Source organism: Daphnia carinata, chromosome 9, assembly GCF_022539665.2.
Source record: "Daphnia carinata strain CSIRO-1 chromosome 9, CSIRO_AGI_Dcar_HiC_V3, whole genome shotgun sequence".
NCBI lineage: Eukaryota > Metazoa > Arthropoda > Branchiopoda > Diplostraca > Daphniidae > Daphnia > Daphnia carinata.
The window spans coordinates 5,093,450-5,117,356 of NC_081339.1; the positions used below are offsets into that span (position 1 = coordinate 5,093,450).

Below are 23,907 nucleotides of genomic sequence, written 5' to 3' on the forward strand. Positions count from 1 at the left end.
CGTCGTAACCATAACGCTGAGAAAAACGAAAAGGATATTATGAAAAAAACCAAAAAACAAAAGCTCTCAGACATAAAAAAAAAAACCTTATTACATATAAAATATAAAAAATTCTTGTTAACAAAAGACCTGATATAAGTTTCGATTCAAAACATGTGATATCCATTTTTTTTTTTTCTGGAAAAAAAAAAAAAACATGACGAAAACGGTAGGAAGAAAACACACATAACTTGATGCATTGCGGTAGGACACAAATTCTGTTTGCGTGGGAACAAAATATTAAAAAGGCTTTAATAAAAAAAAAAGTTGTGTGCGTGTCGGTCAATTTTTTTTTTTTTTTTTTAAACACAAAAAAAAAAATACGTGACAATGAAATGGATTGTGACTTTGGAGAAACAATTTGATGGGAATCCCCAAACTATTTATTTTTTTTTTCTTACGTTTTTCCCCTTTTTCTTTTTTTTTCTTTCTTTAAATAAACGAAAAGTTTTGTTGAACGACAAAATGTAGAAGTTGGGTGTGTGACGGACATGGCACAAAGAGTGTGTGAAAAAAAACAAAAACAAATCAACCAAAATAGACAACAGTAACAAAAACAACGTCATGAATAGGGGAATTTCCTTTGAAACAAATAAAAGGAACAACAACAAAAACAACACGAGTAGGAAAAAAACAAAGACGATGGAGATTCTAGATGTTCAAATGAATTAAGTTCTTGTGTTTTGTGACCGTAAAAAAAAAAAAGAAAAACGGCTTCAAATGAACAAGAAGCGGTGCACGATTGAATTTTTCTTTTTTTTTTTTTTTTTTTTAAATGACGAGCCCTGAACTGTGGACCGCAGTATGCAAATTTCAGGGGAGACATTCACCATCTTCACAACACGTTGATTTCTTTTAGTAGCTATTCACACATTGTGATTGATAAAGAGGAGAACGTGATTCACAATTCAAATAGATATACATTTGTATATAAATATAGTTTACAGTAAAGATGTACGTACAAATTGCCATGGAATTGTTTCCATTCAACATTTTTCTTTTTTCTCTTTTAAATAAGGAAAAATAAAAATTCCCCAGTTTGAAATTTGTGCCCGTTTGCATTGTCTCGTTTTCACCCGATGCTGTAACAAATAATTTGCTTGTTTCTTTTTCTATTCTTCTAAAAAAAAAAAAAGAAAAGAAAAAAGAAAAAAGAAAAGAAAAGAAACAAGACGAGGAATAAAACGTTCTTTTGTTTTTGTTTTGTTTTTTTGGCAATGTGTACATAGAGGGTCCCTTGTTATGTATCCAAATAAAAAAAAAAAAAAAAACAACCACTGAATGAGGTAATAATTACAAATTCCGTGCTAGCGTCAAAAAACAGCTGTCGAAAATCACGTCCTGACGCTGTGCCTGACGTCGTCCCCCTCCATCGTCGGGTGCTCGAAATTCGGGTTGTCCGGCTTCCAAAGGACGGCGTGCGGACCGAATTTGTAGACCAGGCGACGGCCGAGCACAGGTAGGAACACTTTACTCTTGTAATAGTACCTTTTCACGTTTAAAATAAAGAGATGAAATATGAAAACAACAACAAAACAATCAATAAATTCGAGCGATTTCCAAATCGAAAACGTACCTCATCGCCCGGCTGAGTTTTTCGTACGTCATGCGCGGATTGTTCTTGATGGTGCCCCACAAGTTGGCCAACTTTTCACTTTGAACGATGCGGAAAACACCGTCGTTGACGTCTTCCCAGCGGACCATACTGGGGCAGTACTTTGGGTCGTGAAGAAGATCGCGGATGAATTCCCACAGCTTGCCGTAGCCCCTGTCCTGCTTCCTGCGCCGGCTGCTGCTGCTGCTGCTCGAACTCGAGCTAGTGCCCGCCTTGTTGGCCGACGTGCTCGGCCTGCCCACTCGCTTCAACAAGCCGGTCGCGTTGGGCGAACTGCTGTTGGCCATCATCCGAGGTGAAATGCCCGAATCGCTGGCGGCCATCATCTCCTCCGGATCCGAAGACGGCGTGCTGTTTGAATAATTCTCCGAATAATGATCGGCGCCCATCATGTCCAGCGAGTAAGAATCGTAGCTCTCGTGTTGTTGTTGCTGTTGCTGTTGCTGGTGGTGAAGGTGGGGGTGATGGTGGTGCTGCTGGAAATTCGTCAGCTGGATCGGATCGCTACCGTAACCACCAAGAGTTTTACTGTTGGCAGAATGTTGTTGTTGATGTTGTTGTTGTTGTTGATGATGATGATGATGACTGTGATGGTGGAGATTCGCCGAAGCGTTCAGGTAAATATAAGACGACGAAGAGTCCATGGCGCTGTTGTTGGTGTACTGGTGTTGGCCGCGCTCGTGTGCCGGCCCGCAATAACCGCCATTAGCCATCATTCCATTTTCCGGTGGCTGGCCGTTGGCGGCGGCGGTGGAGGCGTAGTTATTCTGCTCCATCGACGGAGGAGGCAGCATCGACCAACAATCGACATTGTTGGTTTGGTGCACCTGATGGTGGTGATGCACCGCCGGCGTATCTAATTATATTTTTTTTAAAAGAAAAATGCACATTCATCATTCCGCGAGTGGGGGGGGGGGGCTTCGCTTATTTTTGAAAATAAATGAAAACATTTTTTCGAATGGACGTACTCTGTAGGCCCAGCAGGTCGGTGCTGGTATCCATGATGGCCGGACTGTGTTGCTGCAACTGAATTTGATGGACGAGTTGCCGAAAGGCCTCGTAAAATTTATACCCGTGATTCGGATACTTCGATTGGAAATCGTCTTTGTTCATCTCCAGTAAATTGCTCCCTGTAACGGGCAATCAAATGTGTTCAATCATTCATTCGAAATGAAACATAAATTGGGAAAAACAAAAAACAAAAAAACTAACCTCTGAGGTGGCCGAAACTGGCGAAATATTCGCACGGGATGCCCAGTTTATTGGCGACCGTAAAGAGCCAATCGATCGTGTCGCTCTCGTCCCAATCGGCCGGCAATTTCTTCTCCCAGGCTCCATTTGAAAAACCGCTGGAAACTGTATTATCCCGCATTTCAGAGAAGACAAAATAAATAAATAAATAAATAAATAAAGATTCACCATCATTAGTTCCGCAATTAAAAACGCACCCCGTTTCGAAAATTTGAATTTAAAGAGAAAAAAAAAAAAAAAATTGGTCCGTTCAGTCTTCAATAAAAATAACAACTCGTAACGCTGTGTATAACGCATTAAAAAAAAACAAAAAAAAACATGGGCAATGAAGATGACCGTCTTGACTGTAAATCCATTTCTTTTTTTTTTTTTGCGGCTCTCTAATCGGAGATGGGGGGAGGGGGAGTCGGTTGTTTAGCGTGACCGTTCATGGTAGCAGTTTGCGGTCAGTTACGATTACGATTGCCCTACCCAAGACGCCGTATCAGACAATGGACTACTAGCGTAGCTGCTTCTGCTGCTGGTCAGAACGAGACCGGCAGATGGTGTCTGACGCAACAGCCGCACATTGAAAGCGGTCGCCACGATGAGAATTCCCAATTACGACGTATTTATTACCGAACGTGTTGTAAAAATGCTATTATCTAAAATTATATATGCTATATATATAGCCATAGATTGATGGATGTCGATCCGCCCCCCCCCCCCGCCTAGCGGAAGTGTTGAGAAGGCAATTTCAAACAGCAAATGTCATCACTCATGAATGGACCGAATAATAATGATGAATTGATTCACGGCACACCGGCATTGAAAAATAATAATTGAAATTTGACAACAATGTCGTCCCAAGCGTTAAAAAAAAAAAAAAAAAAAGAAAAGAAAAGAAAAGAAATGAAAATGCAAAACTTACAGACTGGAATCGTCTTGTGGGAGGTGATTGAATTGTTTTTCATGCTGTTATTGTTGTTGTTATTATTATTGTTGGTAGTCGGGTTAGTCTGGTCGCCAACGCCACCTAGCGGCATCAAGTGAACCATAAAGTCGTGGGCTTGCTGCTGCTGTTGCTGCTGCTGCTGCTGGACGTGGTGGGTTTGCGTGTGGTGGTGGTGGTGCTGACCGACGACGGATGCATCCGGCGAGACATCCACCGCCAAGTGTTGTTGTTGTTGTTGCGGCTGGCCTTCGTGATGATTACTGGCGCTATTGACGAGCTGATGGCCGAGATGCGGTGCAATCGAATTGTTGTTGCTACCATTGTTGTTGTTGTTGTGGACGACGCTGACCGTGTAGGTGAACAGGTCTTCGCACATGGGGAAATACTCGTCGCAATCCCAACCACTGCCGCGGCGCCTCCGCCAATGACGACAGACGACGAAGACTCCGTCGATTTGTTGATGCCGCAAATAAGTCCTCCCTGTTTTTCGTTTTTCGTTTTTTTTTTTTGTGTAAAGATTTGTGCATTTGAAATTTAGAGGCGATACCCATCATTTAAGTTTAAAAAAAACGAACATGTTAAATAGGATGGTCAAATGGCCCAATTTCTCACGCGATATTTTTGTTTTTTTTGTTTTTTTAGACTAAAAATGGGCGTTCACGTGTAGATTTCTGTTTTGCTTTTGTTAATTTTATTTATTTTTTGTTTTTTTTTTTAAGAATCGGGAAAACATTTTCTATTTCAGAGAAAGCTCAGCCCTAGTTGTTCAAAAGGCGGTTGTACATAACAGCCGGTCTAATTATTTCAGATACATTTAATAACGTACCTTTTTTTGTTGTTGTTCTTGTTTTGTTTAGTAAAGAGGAAAAAAAAAAAAAAAATTGAACTGACCTCAAATGGACTGGCGGAAGGCATTTTGGTGGCCGGTAGAGACGCAACGTCGTTGGGGCCGATCCACCGGGCACTTCAAACTGCAAAATTAAAAAACAAAACAAAACAAGAAAATTAGATTCAATTTCAAGAAAATTAAAAAAAGGGGGGTGGGGGGTGGGGGGAGGGGGGCGGAACGAAGAAAAAAAAAAAAAACCTTCGTGATTGAATTTTTTTTTTTTTTTTTTTTTTTTGCGCACACGTTTTACACAACAATTGACGTAAAATGACATTTAAACGCATTTGATTGCGTCACGTGAGCATAATATACACGGATGATTATTTTTCTTTTCCTCGCGTAATACGACTAATCTTTGTCACTACACCACACGAAAACGATAAAAAAAAACCCCGATTTTTCCTGTAGTAAGGGCTAAGTTTTGTTTCGTTTGAACGCAATGCCGGATGACGAATCCCGGGGCAATCCTTACACACACACAACACGCACAGTTTATCGGCTGTACCCAAATCTTCGCCTTATCGCAAACAAACTAAACCCACAATTTCGACAAGCATACGCATTGATCAACAATAGCAACAACATCAAGATGGATAGCGACAGCACAAAAAAAAAAAAAAAGCCATAGAAAAAAAAAAAAAAAACAGCGTAAAATTGATGTGTCACGATCGTCGAACGGGGCTCCCCAATTCACTCGATTCGATAAGAAATGAAAAAAAAAAAAAAAAATTGATTTACACAACGATCGACTATCTGTGCGAAGAGGAGCTCAATAAATACATTTGTTAAACGTAGGGTCGTTTAGCAAACATAACAATCATAATAAAAGAATTTCGATTGGATCAACGAAGGGGCTTCTACAACAGACGATCGAGGCCGTATAAATTAAATAGCGTTCCCTTCCCTACGCATTTTTTTTTTCTTTTCTTTTCTTTTTCCCCCTCCTCTTTCTAAATGCGTTCAACGTCTATGGGAAGAAGTGGCAGCGGAAGATCGAGTTCGATCTAGTTCCTACTCGAAACCGACGCCCCGATGCCGTAAGCAAAAGCCAATGGATTTCGTTTTTTTTTTTTCCTACTTTGATTGCATCAAGTTTTTAGACCTAGACGCAATACGCGGCCGAATGTGTCGTTTGCGCGTCATAAACTAAAACTTGTGCAACCTCTTTGAAGAGTGGGATTGGTTGATGTACCTCGTCGACGCCATGGCGTACGATCAACGCCCCACTGCCGATCCCTCGTTTTTTTTTTTTTTTTGTCCTCGCCGCACACTTTAAACTAATCCGGGTTTCGATTTCGTCGGATTTCTATTTGTCCTTCGCTTGCCAAACGAACGAATTGGAAACAGTTTGAAATTGCCACTTGGTTGCGTTTTGGCGGACGCAAGACTTTTGCGCGACGTTGTCAGACGGCGAGGACGAACCACCGAATGTTTTTCAAGAATCCACAAATCGTTTCTTCAAACTCGTCACTCGTTTAAAAAAGAAAAGAAGAAAAAAAAAAAAAAAAAAAAATCAACTCATCCAAACAAATAATTGAGTTTCAAATAATCAAATAATGTGCACACTGAGATGCACGGCAAAGAAAAACACGGCCAACAAGTTCGTCTGCTTTCGACTCTCAAACGTCCCTCAACGAGAAATGCATCGTTTTTCAACGTTCCAACGACGCAACGCGACGACACGCTGCGACCAAAGGGTCAAGTCAACTGACTTTTTTTTTTTTTTTTTTTATTCCAATTTTTTTCCCCTTCCTTTTTAAAACGCACACACACACAGCAGACAGACAGGGAAAACGAATTTTTATTTTGTTTTTCAAACGAAACATTTCCCGCCACACATTTTGTGTTTTGTTTTCTCCTTTTTTTCTTTTTTTTTCTTCACGCAATATATCAGGCAGAGCGGCTGTTGGCATGTGTGTCGCACAGCGGGCAACAAGCGAATCGGAAATAATACACACACGCAGACGTACGTACGTACGTATATATATACACACACACAGCACACACACAGACACAGACAGACACAGACACACATATACAACAGGCCAACCGCGCTCGGCAGCTGACCGAAGCAAATCACTTATTCAACAGGGCTCTGCGCCTTGTTGCTATAATACAACAGCGCCCCGCAACGGTCAAATTGTGTAACCCGACACGCTATTTCGTCACTTTCCTATTCCTCCCGATTTCTTTCATACCCGCGTTTGCGTTTGCGTTTGTGTGTGTGTGTGTCTGTGTGTGCGCGCATGAAAGATAGATGTCAGATACGCGCACACATAAGAATCCATATCTTCTTACATGTCTTGTTTTTGTAATCTTCTACTTTAACATCCCACCCGCCGTTCATAAAAACAATGACATCATTTGTCCCATAAATAAAACGGATCCATTTTTACTTTTTTTTTTTTTTTTTTTTTTTTTTTTTCCTTTACGATTAAAAAAATGATTTAGAAAAGTCCCGCGTTGACGGCCTGGCAGGACACCTGCACAGTCCACAACAACAATAACAAAAAAAAACAAAAAAAAAAAACAAAACAAAAAAACATATCCGGAGACGGGAAGTTCCCGGTCTGTTTTTTTCCTTTTTTAAAAAATTTGATTATCAGTTAAAACTACGCGCATTTGAAAACGTGATGATGATATCAAACATTTCACAAACACACACACACACACACACACACACACACACACATAAATGTATCACAAAGGTATCATAAAGAGAATAACTTTAGGGGATTCTTTTTTTTTTTTTTTTTTTTAATCACGACGATGACAACCCTGCGCTTCCACGTTTTTTTTTCTTCTTTCTTTCGGGAAAATCAAATCAAAATCCTAACGAATAATTCGATTAAAATGCAAACAGTCCTACAGGTGTCACTCGATGCCAAAACATTTGTAGGGGATCTCGTTCGACGGAGACATGAAAATGTTGACTACGGCCAAGATCATCTTACGCAGTCCCGCAGAATGAGACCTTTGACACGCTTCATATTCCAAGGATCAAACCTCCTCCTCCCCCTCGCTTCCCCTCAAATTGCTCCTCACATAAATCGATATAGTAATAACACACACACACACACACGCACGCACACGCACGCACACAAAAAGTGAAGTTGACACATAAGCCCAAGGTTGGCCTCTGAGGCACCGAGAGACTCAATTTTGAAAGGCAACAAGAAAAAAAAAGAAAAAAAAAAAAAAGAAGCAACATAATGTTTATGCGTTCGGGATTGAGGTACAACAAAGAGCTTTCTCCAATCCCGAACGGATATGCGTGCGTGAAAAGATGCAAAAGCCATCAAACCTGTTTAATATGACCGCGCCAACAGGCCACGTCCATCACAAAGACGAAAGCGAAAGAAAAACAAAAAAATACCAACAATGTAATATCACCCAACGACTACCGAGGCCCTTGTGGTCCTCAAAATGCAAGGTCCCTTCGTTCGTTAAGTATTTCATCAAGTCAACTTCTACGCCCTCGCGCGGGGATATATGAACCTCTTTTGTTTCGTTATTTTTTTTTATTTATTTTTTTTTTAACGTCAATCAAACCACGTTCCCTCGTTCTTCCCCCCCCCCCCACGTAAATTGATGGCGATATTTATTGAAGTAAGGCACTAAAAAAAAAAAAAAAGAAACAAGAACTAACGAAACGCGCGTTTTGGCGGTCGTGAAAATAGCCGATCAAGGCCGACAGGTTGATCCTGCCGATACTTAAAAACAACAACAACAAAATGTCGATCACACACACACACACACACAAAAAAAAAAAGGGGCCCAAACGCTGGCCAACACACGTCGCACATTGTGTGCAGCTCTTTGAAATTGAAATACTACGGAGCTGATCCAACATCCCCCCCCCCCCTCTAACTTTATTATTACAGGCCCTTCATCAACGACGGCAGGGGATGCGCCATTTTTCTAGTTAACACGCGCTGTAAACAACCCCCCCCCCCTGACACCACTTGCCGCGTGATCAAATTGTTTTTCGTTTCTCCTAAGAAAAATAAAAAAAAACAAACTGCTCATATTAAATGAGGAGACAAATACACACACACACAGAGAAGACAACGTGAGATTACGTTCGATGGCGACAGTTAGTGTCCATACGTTTCGTCCCCGTATCGGCTCACGAATTTTTTTTTTTTTTTTACGTCATCTCATTCCGTTTTGAATGCGATTTTGCCTACTGCGTTGCAAACAAATGAGGGTTCGAAAACGACGCTAGGGCCTTTTTCTTTTTTTTTATTTAAAAATAACACAATAACACGCCATTAGATTCAAGCCAATAAGCCATTTCAATCAATTTTTGGTTTGTTTATCAATAAAAAAGATAAAACTCGATTGAAAATGAGAGAGAAAACCCAAATTGAACGAGAAAGCCATTGACTTTTGGGGATTCAAAAATAAAGGGGGGAAGGGTTGTGTTTGTCTGCATGCCAATGCCAATCACGGCGAGTTGTCAATGTACAGAAAAATCTAGATTTCAAAAAAAAAAAAAAAGAAAAGAAATACGAGTGCATCATTAGACGTATCGGGGGCGGTGATTCGACAGATCTATATAAATAAACCAATTTTGCGCGTTGAGAAATAAGGCAAGAACCCCCTAAACACTAACGGGCAAAAAAAAAAAAAAAAAAAGAAAAGGATGGGTGGATTTTTGATCATCCAATCGGAATCCCATTGACGTTCAATCATGCAAATTGCGTTCAACTTGACGCACACACACACACACACAGAGAGAGAGAGAGAGAGAGAGAAGGCTACAATTGCTTAGAGACATTTGGCAAACAAGTAACAAGCCTTTTCCTAATCATTTGTTTGTAGTTTTCATTTTCTTGTTTGCATTTTGGCTAACGACAGAACATGTCGGCAGATGGGTGGAGACAGTTGCCGAAACATGCCGCCGTGTCACACACGTTTCTTTCTTTTTTCCCTTTGTGCGCACCATTTTTAACAAGCAAAATTTCACAAATGATCCCAAACTCGATTGGCCTCTTTTTCTCCAACACAACTCGTAAAAGATAAAAAAAAAAAAAAAAAAAAAAAAAAAAAAAGGGGAAGATCGGCGGGAGTGCGGTGGGTCTCGAGGCAAAAAAAAGGGATTCATTTGAATAATTGGCCCAGGTAGACACATTCCTATCGCGTGTTTAACAGTCCCCATCTCAGCTCGGCCATTACAGATTGCCAATCAGTGCAGACTCATTCTATTTCTTTCCTTTTTTTTTTTCGCTTTTCTTTAGATGGGGGGAGGTGATCAAGTTGCCGAGAAACGAGATGGAGAACAATGTTGACGTCATCGATGATTAGAGGGGCGTGTGTAGTATATGGCTGTCGGGCCGTTGAAATTGTTTCTTCGGCACCGAACAACGAACGGAAAAAAAAAAAAAAAAATTAGACGATAGGGATGACCCCAATTGGTGCGTGCGTGCGTGTGTGTGTAGTTCTGTTTTCGCATCTACTCGGACTCGACGGCCTAGTTTAAATTCTCATTTAATTACAAACTTTTTGCATCGATAAAAAGAAATAAAAAAGAAGGCCAATTATCACGATAAAAAATGTTTTGGACGTCAGTCGCAACGGCGACATTGTCAAGCCAAACGTCTCAGCTATAAATCAACGTGTGAAAAAAAAAAAAAAATAATAATAGAAATATATATTCTTTTAAATGGGGGTTTTTTTGGGTGCGAAAAAAAAGGGGGGGGACTGACAACATTGGACGAGATTCGTCGTTGCATTTCATTAAAAAGAAAAAAAAAAAAAAACCGAATTCAAATAGACTGAGCTAAGGAAGGATAACCGGCACAGGCGCAGCGCCGTTCACAAGCACGGCCACTCGCGTGAACGTTAACGTGCCGTTGAATATTTAAGAATTCAAAAGAAAAAAGAAAAAAATGAATAAATCAATCAAAATTCATGTGATGAGACCGTGCAAGTTTACCCACATCCCCGACAAGCTAATAATAACCTACAGCCCAAGCGTATGCATTGTTTTCTGTCCGTAATGAAAAACTTGTGCTACACTTTCGGGAGTCTATAACCTCGTAACGTCCAAACAAGAGCCCCAATTTTTCGTGCCGATTTCATTGACTGATTATCTACATATTTTTTTTATTTTTTTATTTCATGGATTCAAATTGTTCACACATGTGCAGGTGCGCCGCACACGTCGATGACACACACATAAAAACAATTGGCGTTCAACTTGAAAAAAATAAATAAATAAAAAGTAGACGCGGAGATGGGGAGGGTGGAGGAAGATGCGTTCAGTTCATCGAGTCATTTTCACGCGAACTGTATGCACCAAACGTTTTTTAATAATCATTTGTTTTTCTTTTTTTGTTTTTTCCTAGTTATTTTGAATTCATTTTGTTTTTATTAGAGAGTCGAGCGGTCCGTTCCCAGCCGTATCAAACAATTATCCCGCAAAAAAAAAAAAAAAAAAAAAAAAATAGTTTTGGGTTTCTACTTTGCTAACATAACAAGTCCCCCCCCCCCTCCATTTTTTTTTTTTTTTTTTTTTTTTTTTTTTTTTTGGCTTTTACGACGATGATTACACACGCATGTATATAACACCGTGGGTGCTGGACTTCTCTTGCTGGGCCGGCCATATGGTTCCGATACTCATTTCCCATAAAAAAAAAAAAAAAAAAAAAAAAAAAACAAAAAAAATTTTTTTTTCGCTTCTTGAAAATATGGAAGAAAATGATTTTGTCTGGCGACCGAGAGAAACAAACACCTTCCCACCTCTTTAATTGAAAAAAAAAAAAAAAAAAAAAAGTGACGATCAGGACAATCAACTTCAAACTTCCCATTTTTTGAAACCGCCCCCCACCCCCCAAAAAAAAAAAATTGAACCGCGCAAACCAAAGTAAACTTACGTGTATCAAACGAGGTGTTTGGTGAGGAGCAATAGCTGGAACAACAAACGGATCTGTCGGATGATATTCACTTTTGTCCCGCTGATTAGCGAACGATTTCATCAATCAAGTTTTCCTTCTTTTTTTTTTCTTCCCCCGTTGAACAGACAGATGAACAAAACAAAAAAAAAACAAAAACAAAAAAAAATGTCGCACTGAATCGAAACTTTGTTTTCCACGGGACCACTTTGCGCTAAGGCGGAACAGCCGGTACGCGGCCGAAAATCAACAACCAATGGATCAAAACGATGCAGCGATTCCCTTCTTTTTCTGGAGGGAGGGGGGGGTTAGAGACGACGTGCTAAACCAAACGGGATGGACGTGTAGACACCCGCCGCAAAAACAAACAAAAAAAAAAGGGGGGGAAGGAATGAAAAAAAAAAAAGTCAGAGAGAGAGAGAAAAAAAAAAGAGACCAGGCGTCGAAGCAGTTCCAAAGTCGACTGTCTCCACGATGATCAAGGTGAAGAAACCTCATAGACCAACCAACTATATGCCCTCCCTCCCACCACTATCCAAAAAAAATAAAAAATAAAATGAAACATACTATAGAAAAAAAAAAAAAAAAAAAATAAAAACCCCTCCTCCCTTTGGATCGGTTCTACCTGAGTTGGCACGACCGACACACCGGTTCCGATGGGAGGAGCTAAGCAAAACCCATATGGATATCTCACGCAGCTCTCTCTCGACATCGTTTGTCTGATAAAAAAAAAAGAAAAAGAAAAAAAAAAAAAAAAAAAAGACAACGGTCGCGATACGCATTAAGTCTTAAAGGTGGGGGAGGCAGTGGGCACATTCATTGATGGGCCGCGTCCAGCATTTTACACGTCTCTTAACAAAGCCATTGAGAGTTGCTAGTGTTGTTTCATTGACGCATCCGCCGAATGTAATTCTAACCCCCCCCCCCTTCCTTTCTTCTTTGTCTTGTTTATTTCGTGAATGAAACACAAGAAAAAGGGATGGCCAGGAGCCACCCCCTTCCGGCTCATTAAGAGGCCAACCATTTACTCGTTTGTTGATAGGCAAATCTTGATTTTTAAAAATTGCCTTGATCTACTCCAACCGATTCTTGAATACTTAAAACAATAAAAGATGAAAAATGAAAAAAAAAAGAACAATCGAATTCAATGCACAATCAAAATTCATCGTCAACTTCAAGAATTAAGTTGGTTCACTTTGTCCCCTACCGAAATATCCTAATGAATATCAAACGACAGGACATTTCATCGACCAAAAGGAAAACAAAGTCAAAACGAATTTTTTTTTTTTTTAGACTATCAAGCAAAATCTATTGCACCTGTGTGTTCCACCACATGTTTTCTAACTCCTTTTTTTTCTCCTAATTCCCCCCCCCCCCACTCATGTTGCATTCTTTTTTTTTTTTTTTTTTAAGGTGGACAACAAAGTAACACGAAGCGTGTTTGTAACGCGACGTCGGACACGCAGAGAAAAAGCGGCGTGAACGCAAAGGGCCGGTCGGGAGCGACACGGCCAAACGAGACCCCCCCCGTTCCGTTGGCCTTCGTCACCTGTCAAAGAAGACTTTGACAGGGTACGCACGCGCCCATCGTCTTGTTTTATGCGATGCGATGTGTCCGATCAAAATCATTTAGAACAACCACAACAACAACAACAACAACAACAAAAAAAAATGAAAGATCAAATCCGATAATGAATGAATAAAAATGGATAAAAACAAAACAACAAAGAGGAAAGGTTTAGGTTTGCGTTAACGAGGAGGAGGCGACACGTGTTGGGGCCGCGAGCCAAAGAAGCAAATCATCGTCCGCAAGTGATTACAGACGCACACGCAGGCGGAGGGGCTCTTCATAAACGCACAATGTGTCGAGGTTCAAAGACAAAGTCAAAATCAAAATAAGAAATCGCGATATTCGACAAAAAGATGATAGGATTTGAAATTTGTGCAGCCAATTCTCGTCCGACCAGTTGATAGAAGATTGTTAAAAAAAAAAAAAAAAAAAATCAATAAATAAATCAATGATGAGAAATCAAACGACTAGTTACTCGGTACTAACGTGTCGAATGTATCGTTCTCGTTTTTGAAATTTGATGATGGGACCCTTTAACACGACGACCTACCCTCCCGGTGTTCGATCAAACCCATTTTCCCCGCATTGTAAAAAAAAAAAAAAAATAAAAAAAAAAAAAAAAAATCATAACAGCCAATACTTGAATTCAATTACCGACATTTTCTAACGTGCGATTTTCAAACATTTTGTGTCGACGCCATAACAATTAATAAATCGTTACGATCGGCGCTTTATTTGGGAGGAGGAAACGAAATCAGAAGAAAACATCATTAATAAAACCTGCACTATTTATCGCAACCACCACCCCCCTCCCCCTCCTTTTTTTTTTTCTTTTCTTTCTTTCTGAAGTGGCCGGTTTACACGGTTTTGGAAGCCGTTCGCCAACTGGTGTTGGACATTTTTTATTTTATTTTAAAGAGCAGTGAAAAATTCCCTTTTTATTTTTATATGCCCAACTAGAAAAATTCCAATATCAAATATAATAATAAAATTAAAAAAAAAAAAAAAAAAAAAAAAAAGATTCCTAGAGATTATTATTGGCAGTTTTGTGGCATTCTAAAGGAGGAAAAAGCAAAACAAAATTAAAGCAAAGAGAAAAAGAGAGAAAAAAAAAATAAATAAAAATAAATAAATAATGTGGACGAACTATATAACAACAACAGCGTTATATAGTTTCGATACACAACCGGTGCGGTCTCATTGCCGTCTGTCGTTTTCGGTTTGTTTTCGGGGGGGGGACCTTCTTTTTTTTTTTTTGTTCTTTTTCATTCGGCTACAAGCCACGCTTCGAAATTGGAATAAGTCGTAAAAACAAATCAGAAAACCCACAAAATAATAACCGAAAAAAAAAAAAAAAAAAAAAAAAAAAAAAAAAAAAAAGGAGATGGTAAATAACGGCGGCTGTGAGAAATTTGCACGACATTTTCCAGAAATCGTAACACGGGGGACTTCTCTCGGGAATCTCTGGCGAAAGAAATAAAATCTAAACTAGATCAATAACCAGTTTGTTTTGTTTTGTTTTGTTTTTTTGTCTTTCTTTCTTTTCATCAATTAGAAAACGACGAGCAAAAACGACGAGCAAAACAACACCTAAAAAAAGACCATTGAACGCCACACTTGTTCGAACCATTAAACGCCGTGCTTTAATTGCTTTATCCTTAACAACGATTAGTTAGTTGAACATCCTTTACAAGCACAAACTTGAACGCTATGCGGGACCCACCTGATAGACAATTTGTTTTAATTTTAATTTTTATTATTTCCCCCCCCCCCAGCAAAGTGAACCCCTCGTAATGAAAAGATTCGTCATCTTCGTGCACGGCGTTTCACGGTCGAACCACCTCGCCAATGACCTCCCACATTCTGCCATTACATTTGATTAAAACCCTAACTATAGAAACGAATCAAACGCGAATGCAGATTCGATGGCAACACGACAACAAATCTCTTTGAATTATCTAAGCCACGTCGCAGGTCGTCGACATTTTCATTTCCCGCAAAACATTTCAAATAAACGCCCTTAAAAAAAAAAAAAAAAATTCCGTTTTTGTAAGCGTTTAGTCTTTCTGTGATTTCTCGAAAACGCATTCGAAACGCGGCACGTGAAAGTGAAGCGTCGTCAACGGCCAAAAGAAAAATGACGACGGCCATGATTCAATTACTCACGGCCAGGTGAGCACTTGCATCTCGCGCTCGCTAATCAAAAGAACGGCGACCTTGTTCACTTTCTGTCTCTTCTCGCCATCCATTTTTGAGAGGCGCGTCTTTTTCGCCATTTGTTAAGATCCGTCCAAAAAAAAAAAAAATAAATAAAACGGAACGCGTGTTCTCGCTGCGACTAGACGCGCCATAAACTTCCGACTTAAAAGACGCGTTCAATGGCGCACGAGCAAATGCTTCACGAAAAATAAAAGGTGGAAACACAAAGTTTATGATCATTTTAGAAAACGAGAACTGCCGAGAACGAGAAACCGTAGCAGCCGGAAATGTTGACCGCGCGCCATTCAAAGAGAATTTAAAAAAAAAAACAAAAAACACTGAATTCAAATTCATTTACATCTAGCAACAAGATTTTCTTTCTTAACGCGGTTTTCATTAAAAAAAATAAAATAAAAATAAAATAAGAGATTTCAACATCGTGACAACAACGATGACTGATCACTTCCGGATGCTGGGGTCTCCTCGCTTAGCCCGTGTGCCTAACAAATCACATGAAAAGGTGGGCCCTTTTTTTTTTTTTTTTTTTTTTTTTTTACCTGTCCAGTTTCGAAAAAAACAAAAACAAGAGAGAAAAGATTTTTCTTTTTTTTCTAAACTTGCGACGTATCATAACGAATCAATATGCCACACGACAGTCCGCTATTTTCTATTTGATTTAGTTTCCCATTGAAATTTGATTTCCCAAGAGCTTTTCGATTCCGGCCAGGGGAAAAAAGAAACGAAAAAAAAAAAAAATGAGAGATAATGAGCTTCCGAGTCAGCGGAACATTAACATGTATGCAAATTTGTACCAGTCGACTTGAGAGAGAGAGAGAGAGAGAGGTCAACCTGCCCACCACTCGAAAAACCCCCACGTTTTGATGCAAATCAAAATGCTCATTAGTTACGCTCTCTCTCTCTCCCCCTACTCTCTGCATCCACCCTGCGACGTTGACATTTCCCAATTGAAAATCGGATCTCGGTGGAAACACGACGTGAATACTTACGAGAATAAGGTCACTCTAACAACCGTAACGTTTCCCCTCCCCACCCCTTCCTCACAGCCTACCCGAATAAATAATGATAACAAATAATCAAAAAAAAAAAGAGGGGGGAGAAGGAATAATAATGTTCCTAAATATTCATAACATTTAAAAGGTAAGACAACAATAACAACAACATGAAAGACGGGGAAATAATCAATGATTGGTTTAGAAGCCGAACGTACAACAACAACCTCTTCCGTCAAGGTGTGTACAACAACAACAACAGGGGGTGGGAAATCGAAACCAGCCACAACTATCGTAAAGGATCGATTTTTTTTTTTTTTTTTCGCGGCAGCAGCCGATGCTAATTGGACTTTTCTTTCTACTCCCTCCCTCTCCTCCCGATTGCGTGAAAAGAGTAGCTAAGGCTGGGGGGGGGGGGACCTTAACGTCCATCAAAGACGCGAGACGATTTATAGATTACACACACACACACACGTTGAGAGAAGCTCGGGGGGGGGGGGGAGGGTTGAAGAGGCGACCACCGACTTGTAGGCGCAGAGAGAAATGGTGAAATCCTGCTGAGAGGGATGCAAATGAGTCGTGCGTGCACGTTTGGTGGTGCGCGGGCGAGTCGACAAGTGTGGGAAAGTCACTACCTGTCGGGTTCTGTTTGCTGCTTTCGTTTTCTTTTTTCTTTTTTTTGTAGGGGGCGCCTCTTCTTTTTCGCCCTTTTCTTTCTAGACCATCTCTCGGCTAGTCGATTTGAAAAACAAAAATCGAGAATTGTGCGAGATGGACAGCGACGGGTCAGGTAGCCAACGAGGACTAAACACGCAGCTTTGATTTGTGATCATCATGACGACGACGACGACGAGAAAAAGAGATGGGCACCGGATGTTCCCAGTCTCCTCGACACAAACGTTGAGTGCACTGGCTCCCTACTTTGTTTTTAAAACATCAGTCTCTTTTCTTAATTGAATCATTTTTTTTTTCTTTCTTTAAAAGCGATGCGTCGCAATTTCCTCGTTCGAATTTCGAAAAAAAAAACAAAAAAACAAAAAAAAAAAAACGCGGGAATTTTGAAGAAAATTCATTTTCAAACATTTGTTTTTCTATTCCATTAGTTTGAAGGGAAGGAGGACTCTCTCTTTAGTTGTTCGCGTGATGGTGTCAACATGGCGATACCTACCCCACCCCCCTCGTTCGTCGAGACAAAGTTAAGGGCTCTTTCAGGACGACCCCGTCCTTCTGTGCACGAAAGAAAAGAAAAAAAAAAGAAGCAGTGGGTGGGTTGTTGAGAGACGATGGGCTACCACCGATAAAGAACGTCTCAACATTTCATTTGAAAGGTTCCCCACAAGAAAAAAAAAAAACAAAAAAACCGAAGAGCTTCTGTTTTGTTTTTCACTAAAAATATGAAAAGTTGCCCAATCTTCCCAAACAACAAGTCTATCGATAGGATAACAATCGATGATGTTGACAGGTCTTCCATCCTTTTTTTTTTTTTTTCTCTTTCCAAACACATCAACCAACCAACCCCACCCCCCGTCATGTTATTATTCAATATTTGTCTCTACTCTTGTTGTTTGTTGTCTTGACCCCCCCCCCCTCCCACTGGCCGATAATAATAAGACGAAAAATGAAAGGGGATGACTAGTCTAATGGACCATATATGTATATATATATATATATGTATCTAGGGCTTTTAAGTTCTTTCTCGGTGGGATGATGGGGGGCCTCCTCTCTCTCTCTCCGCAAGAAAATGATAAGACAATGCGCCTCAAGAACGAACGAAGAAGATCCGGGGCGCGAGGAGTTTTTAATTTTGGAAGACGCGCCGCTCATTAAAAACAAAAGAAGAAAAAAAAAAAAAAAAAAAAAAAAAAAAAAAAGGGAAAAATGATTTCTTCACGTTCGTTCTTGAATAATATCCGTTTTGGGGGGAGGAGGGGATATATAGGGAGATGAGCGTTCCATCCTATTTTTGTTTTCAACTCATTAAATTGTGTTGTTGTCTGCTGCTGCGTTTATTTCACTCTCTTTTCGTGTCGCCCTCGAAACAAAGATCGTCCAGAAAGAAGAAGAAGAAGAAGAAGATTTTCTCAGACGATGAGCTGCTGTGTTTGGATTTCTCGTGATGGGAAGCTTCGTTAATATGCTAACTACACGTTGTTGTTGTGAGTGGAGGATGAGGGGGGGGGGGGGAGGGATAGCGTCGGGTTTCGGCAACCGTAAATCACTGGCCTACCAAATGAGGCAAAAACGAAAAAGCCAAAATAAAAATAAAAGATGAAGAAGAATGTTTTTTTCAACTTTGTTTTGCCGCCATATCTGGGTCTAGTAGTAAGCGACGTCATCATCATTTCGTGTTTTGTGTGTGTGTGTGTGTGTTGTTGTTTGTTGCTTGTTCTCCCAAACGCCGAATCGTAGAGTTACATCAACCAACCAACTAAACCGCAAGCTGCTACGCAACAAGCCATTAAAAACGGATAATAAGAAAGAAAGGGCCCCAAAAATATTCGTTTCATTCCCGTCTGCTGCGCTCGTCTAATATCATCAAGACAAAACGACGAGCTACTCAGTTTTCCCAGTGAAAACAAATACCAAATAAAATAAAATAAAATAAAACTATTTTGATATACAGACACCGTCCATGAGGACATGAGATGGCCACCATTTTTTTACGACTGCCATCGCGATTTACAAGCACCCCACAAAACAACGAGTCCAAAAGGAAACGTTTTCAAAAATAAATGGCGATTATTAATAAATTTTGGTTTTTTTTTTTTTTCAACTGACGACAAGAAGAGAAATCTTGTTCACAACAGGGAAAGGAAACGAGAAGAAAAAAAAAAACAATGAAGCGGATGAGTCAGGTCTGGCTATTAAAATAGCGACATTATAATGTGGCGAAATTCCATCAGCAGTGTGTCTACACACACTGAGATAATCAGGCGATGAATAAGATAAAAACACACACACACACAAAGAGCCGAATGGTTAAAACCAAACCAAACAAAAAAAAATTCAACAGGTAGGTCAAGAATGTGCTACTGGCCCGGCTTGTCGGGTAAGTTTGAACCGGTTGCGACCCACCGTTCAACCGAGAAAAACGGGCCGACAAAATTCTGTTTTCTTTCTTTTTTTGTTTTTCGGGTAAATATGAAACCAATAAGACATCACAAAACAACAAGAAAAAAAAAAAAAAAAAAAGAAAGAGAAAATTCGTGTCGACATTTCAACGGATGCAAAATATGTAGAAAACATTCCGATCGCTACGTGTGTGTGTGTGTGTGTGGATATCCGGCGCGCGAGCCCGAGCTAAAAAGGCATTTTTTTCGACATCATTTAAACTAATGAGACTCTCTCTCTCTCCCTGTGTGTGTGTGTTTCTCCGAGATTTGAATAATAATGAGGCGAGACAAAACACACACGAAACTTGCCTCTCTCTCTAAACAAAAACAAAAAATGCCGATATACATGTAGAGAAAGAGTAAAAGAAGAAAAAAAAAAAAAAAAAAGAAAAAAAAAAATCAACCTGCCCAACTCGGATTCAGTAATCAGCAGAGGTTAAATGCCTTACGTGTGTCGTTTTTCGTATCGACTATTAATTCAGCCATTATTTCCCAATCGCCATCGGGGCAGCCTCACAAACGCAGGTTAATGAGTACGTGATCCGAGTTGACAATCGCAAAGCAAAACACAAAATTATGGACACGTCGGCAAACCAAACGAAAACATGATGCCAGTCAAATTTAAGTTTCTTCGACGCTGGCAAAAAGCCGCGCAGACTGAGAAGCACTCGAGTCAAATTCAAACTTCATTGAAAACAAAACACAAGACATACAACAAAAAATAAAATAAAATAAAATAAAATAAAATAAAAATCGGTTGCCAGGGAATCGTTGGCCTGATTTGCCTTTACTCTTATTTCATTATTTCGCGCACCTGCATTTGTTTTTTATTTTTTTTTCGTTCGTTCGTTCGTTTTCGTTGCTCTTGCAGCTGATAAGGTGACACGCGCCACACAGCCCCTCCCCCACTACTTCATTTCGTATGTACGGCAGCTACTGCTCCGATCGTCGCCCCCCTTCGATTTAGAGTATTTCTGATTTCCTCGTAAGCAAATGAAACTCGATCATTTCTTTTTTCTTTTTTTTTAAGGGGGAAATATCAATGTCTGTGCGTCAAGGCTTAAGGTGGATAAACGTCGGGGTACAACTGCATCAATAGCCAACTCTCGATGAATCACAAACCGCCATTAAAAACAAACGAACGAAGAACGGCATAAAACGACGTCGAACGAATGAAACGCAACTTTCTCGCTACGTATGACGCCACAACCTAAAACGACTTTTTTTTTTCTTTTTAAATTAATAATTAAAAAAATAAAGAAAATTTCGAAATCGTTACCCCAGAAAAAAAAAAACCAAAACAAACGAATCTTTTTTAATTCAAAAACAAATAAAAGGTGATTAACCGTTGAGATTTCGTCAAGACTCGGAGCTCGTTAGTCAAATAGACCCCGGTTGGGAAAACAACAACAACAAAAAAAAATAATAACGACCCAGTTGAATGTGTTCCGCCATTTTTTGAAACTACTACGGTAGAGCACACACACACACACACACACACACACCTGACCCGTAGGTGCAAGTCAACGGCCAAACCAACGGAGGTGGATGGACGCCAAAATTGGTGAAACAAATTAAGGAAAAAAACAAAAAAATTGATTATTTTTTCACGGCCTTATTTCTTTCTTTTTTCTTTTTTTTTTAACGATGTGATGATCCGTCATCACCTTGGACGCTGATTGAAGAGAGACGATGAGACGGCAACAAGACGGAAACGAAAAATTAGCATGTTCAGTCTGGCGATTCCGCGCATTTCAAAAGAAAAAGAAAAAAAAAAAAAGAAAAACGAAGGCAGGAATTCGTCACCTGTTGTTTTATGGCGTTGGTTGTCACCTTGTGTCCGTCTTAAAGTCGGTTGCATTAAGAGACAACTACCCCCCCCCCCAAAAAAAAAGAGCCTAGGTATGCACATGTCTATTTTTACTACATAGCCTATTGCGTGTAAACTCGTGTAACGATTATATAACGGGAAGCCCAGAGGGGTGTCTATTGAAGAAAGGCTCGGCAAAAAAAAAAAAAAAGGCATGCGGGAAATGAGAGCCACAACGATTGCGGTCAAACAAAACTGTCCAGCGTTCTTTTTTTTTTTTTCAGGAGAGGGGGGGGGGGGAGCTCCGTCACGCTCGACTTGCCTATATCCTCGGTGTAGATTACAGAAAGGAGTTCGGAAACCCTCCTTTTTACTTACTACCTTGTTCTAAAGATATAAACCAACCAGCTAGAAAGTTCGTTTTTTTTTTTTTTTTTTTTTTTTTATTCTGTGCACTTGTTATGGCCATCCATTTGAATCGGAATGAACGTTTGCGTGAGTCGCTAAAAAGAAAGAAAAAAAATAATCCACATCATGTGGAGCGATCGGCACTTGTTTCTTTAAGCGATGCTTGTCGTTTACTTCGGAAGAGGAAGCACGCAATTGCTGGACGCCACCGAGCGTCGCCACACGACCACTCAAACAACTCAATTAACGGTGATGGAAAACGCCAATGAAACAAAAGACGAATTCTACAAGATGCGCCATTTTCTTTGAAATTCGCTAAAAACTTTTTTTTAAAGCAGGGAAGTGATTTGAAAATTAGACTTGAAAAACAGTCAGAACAAAGCCAAATAAATAGTGTTTCAACATGCCTATTTTAAACACACGTGTGTGTGTGGACGCGCTATTTGGACCCAGACGGAATGCGCGTACAGTTGGAATAAAACCATAAAAAAAAAAAAAAAAAAAAAAAAAGACGGCCCGCTCGCCGTACTAGGCAATAAAATGAAACCAGTGGGGATCTTAATGAACAGACGTGCCCGTTAAAAAATTAAGAAAACCCAACAAGTTTAAAGAACCCACATTTCTTTGACTGTTACATTCAAAAATTGGCAGGAAAAGAAAAATGGGCAATGACTTTTTAAAAATGATAAGAAACATCCCGCTGGATTGAAGAACCATTTTCGAAATGCCGTGCGGCCAACAAAAGAATGAAAAATTCGAACTTATTTTTTTTTTTTTTTTTTTTTTGAAAAGTCGATTTTTATGACTTTGAGCCTTTTTTTTTTTTTTTTTTTTTTTTTGTCTGTCAGCGGATGGTTAGTAATGTGGTGGTGTAGTTTTTGCTCCAGTGGTGGTGATGATGACTGCGGTAAGCTTGTCCCTCATGCCCTCGCCACCCAAAACACAAAGAAAACTGGAATACTTTAAAGGTATGCCATGACTGACCATCAAGTTCCCCTCACCTAACCCAACCATCATCATAAAGAAGAAAAACAACCAGGAGCTCAACACGTCAATAGCCTTCCCCCCCCCCCCCTTCAATGGTAGATTTGTCTCTTCAAAGTCCTTTTTAGATTGCGTTATCCATTAAGGGCTATAGGCGAACCGGAAGATGTCTTTATACAACAACAACAACAACAACCTGGGATAGGCCTATTTTATCGTTACGCTCGTTTGAGTGTAAATGATGATGTGATCGAAGAATTCTCACGCCCCTCCCCAACAACAAAAAATTGGAAAGAGCCGGAACACTAGGCCAGAAAGAGAGTCTTGGCTCTGGTGTGAAATCTATACACAAAAAGAAATTTCAAAAGTGTCGGAGACACCAATCAAAATAAATGTCAACTCTAAGAAATAAAATTGATGTACGCAGACTTGCTCTACTGACTGAACTGAACTTGAGTGAATAAAGAAGGGCTGGGAATTGAAATCAACCCCACCATATCCGGCCTACATTTCCAAGTGGATTCCGTAAAAGTTCGTCGTCGTGAGTTACACGTCATCGCGGACGAATAGCACACAAAGACACACAAAACAAATACCTATTTGAATAGATTGCAGATAGCGATGGGCAATAATCAGTGACCAGTTCAAACATGTACGCCTTTTGCTAGGCTAGACAATGACTGGTTGGACTCTGTGTAAACAAGGAAAAAGGAGGCAAGTTATAATGGAATTTGGCACTTACTACTGGTTGCGGGGAAGTATGCGGTTTCATTATTTGGTCGAAGGGCAGTCCACAACACGTGGCTTCGACATCCAGCAGCAGCCTACACATGTCGTCCATATAATTAACCACCGAAATATGTTGACATCGAGATGGTCAAACATTCTTTTCAAATTCTTCACCCTTAATTGATTAAATCAAAACGTTTTGGTATAGAAACTCGATGTCTACTGATATAAATGGCTTAATTTTACCTGAGAAGAAATAATGGCGCCCGAGTCCGAAAGTCAGGTCGTACAAGATGAGACCTTTCATCGTCTGCTAGAGTGCTTTTCTTTTGTTTTTTCTGTTTGTCGTAATAATTCATCATAAAAATAAAAAGGAATGATATAAATCATCTTCACACCATAATTACTAGAATATAATATTTTCCCTCAAAAAAATTTAAGCTCTCACAAACGTGCC

At 39.8% G+C, this 23,907-nt stretch overlaps 3 protein-coding genes across 3 annotated transcripts in view; 2 read left to right on the top strand and 1 right to left on the bottom strand.

Annotated features, from left to right (window-relative positions):
* LOC130688732 (eukaryotic translation initiation factor 3 subunit G-like) overlaps positions 1 to 22,400 on the top strand; it is a 35,220-nt gene extending 12,820 nt beyond the window's left edge. Inside the window, exon 9 of the transcript XR_009421825.1 lies at positions 22,389 to 22,400. The gene's annotated coding sequence lies outside the window, so the exon portion shown is untranslated. The remainder of the gene's footprint in view (positions 1 to 22,388) is intronic.
* The window catches only part of LOC130688741 (ras-related protein Rab-30-like), a 93,730-nt gene that overhangs the window by 7,843 nt on the left and 61,980 nt on the right, over positions 1 to 23,907 (top strand). The gene's annotated exons all lie outside the window — the stretch shown is intronic.
* LOC130688707 (ecdysone-induced protein 74EF-like) lies at positions 1,144 to 23,713 on the bottom strand. Its single transcript, XM_057511717.2, is given in 9 exon segments — positions 1,144 to 1,527; positions 1,616 to 2,510; positions 2,623 to 2,784; positions 2,867 to 3,010; positions 3,816 to 4,248; positions 4,251 to 4,319; positions 4,731 to 4,810; positions 23,464 to 23,625; positions 23,697 to 23,713. Coding segments are annotated over 7 exon segments (1,881 nt in total). The 5' UTR covers positions 4,755 to 4,810; positions 23,464 to 23,625; positions 23,697 to 23,713; the 3' UTR covers positions 1,144 to 1,373.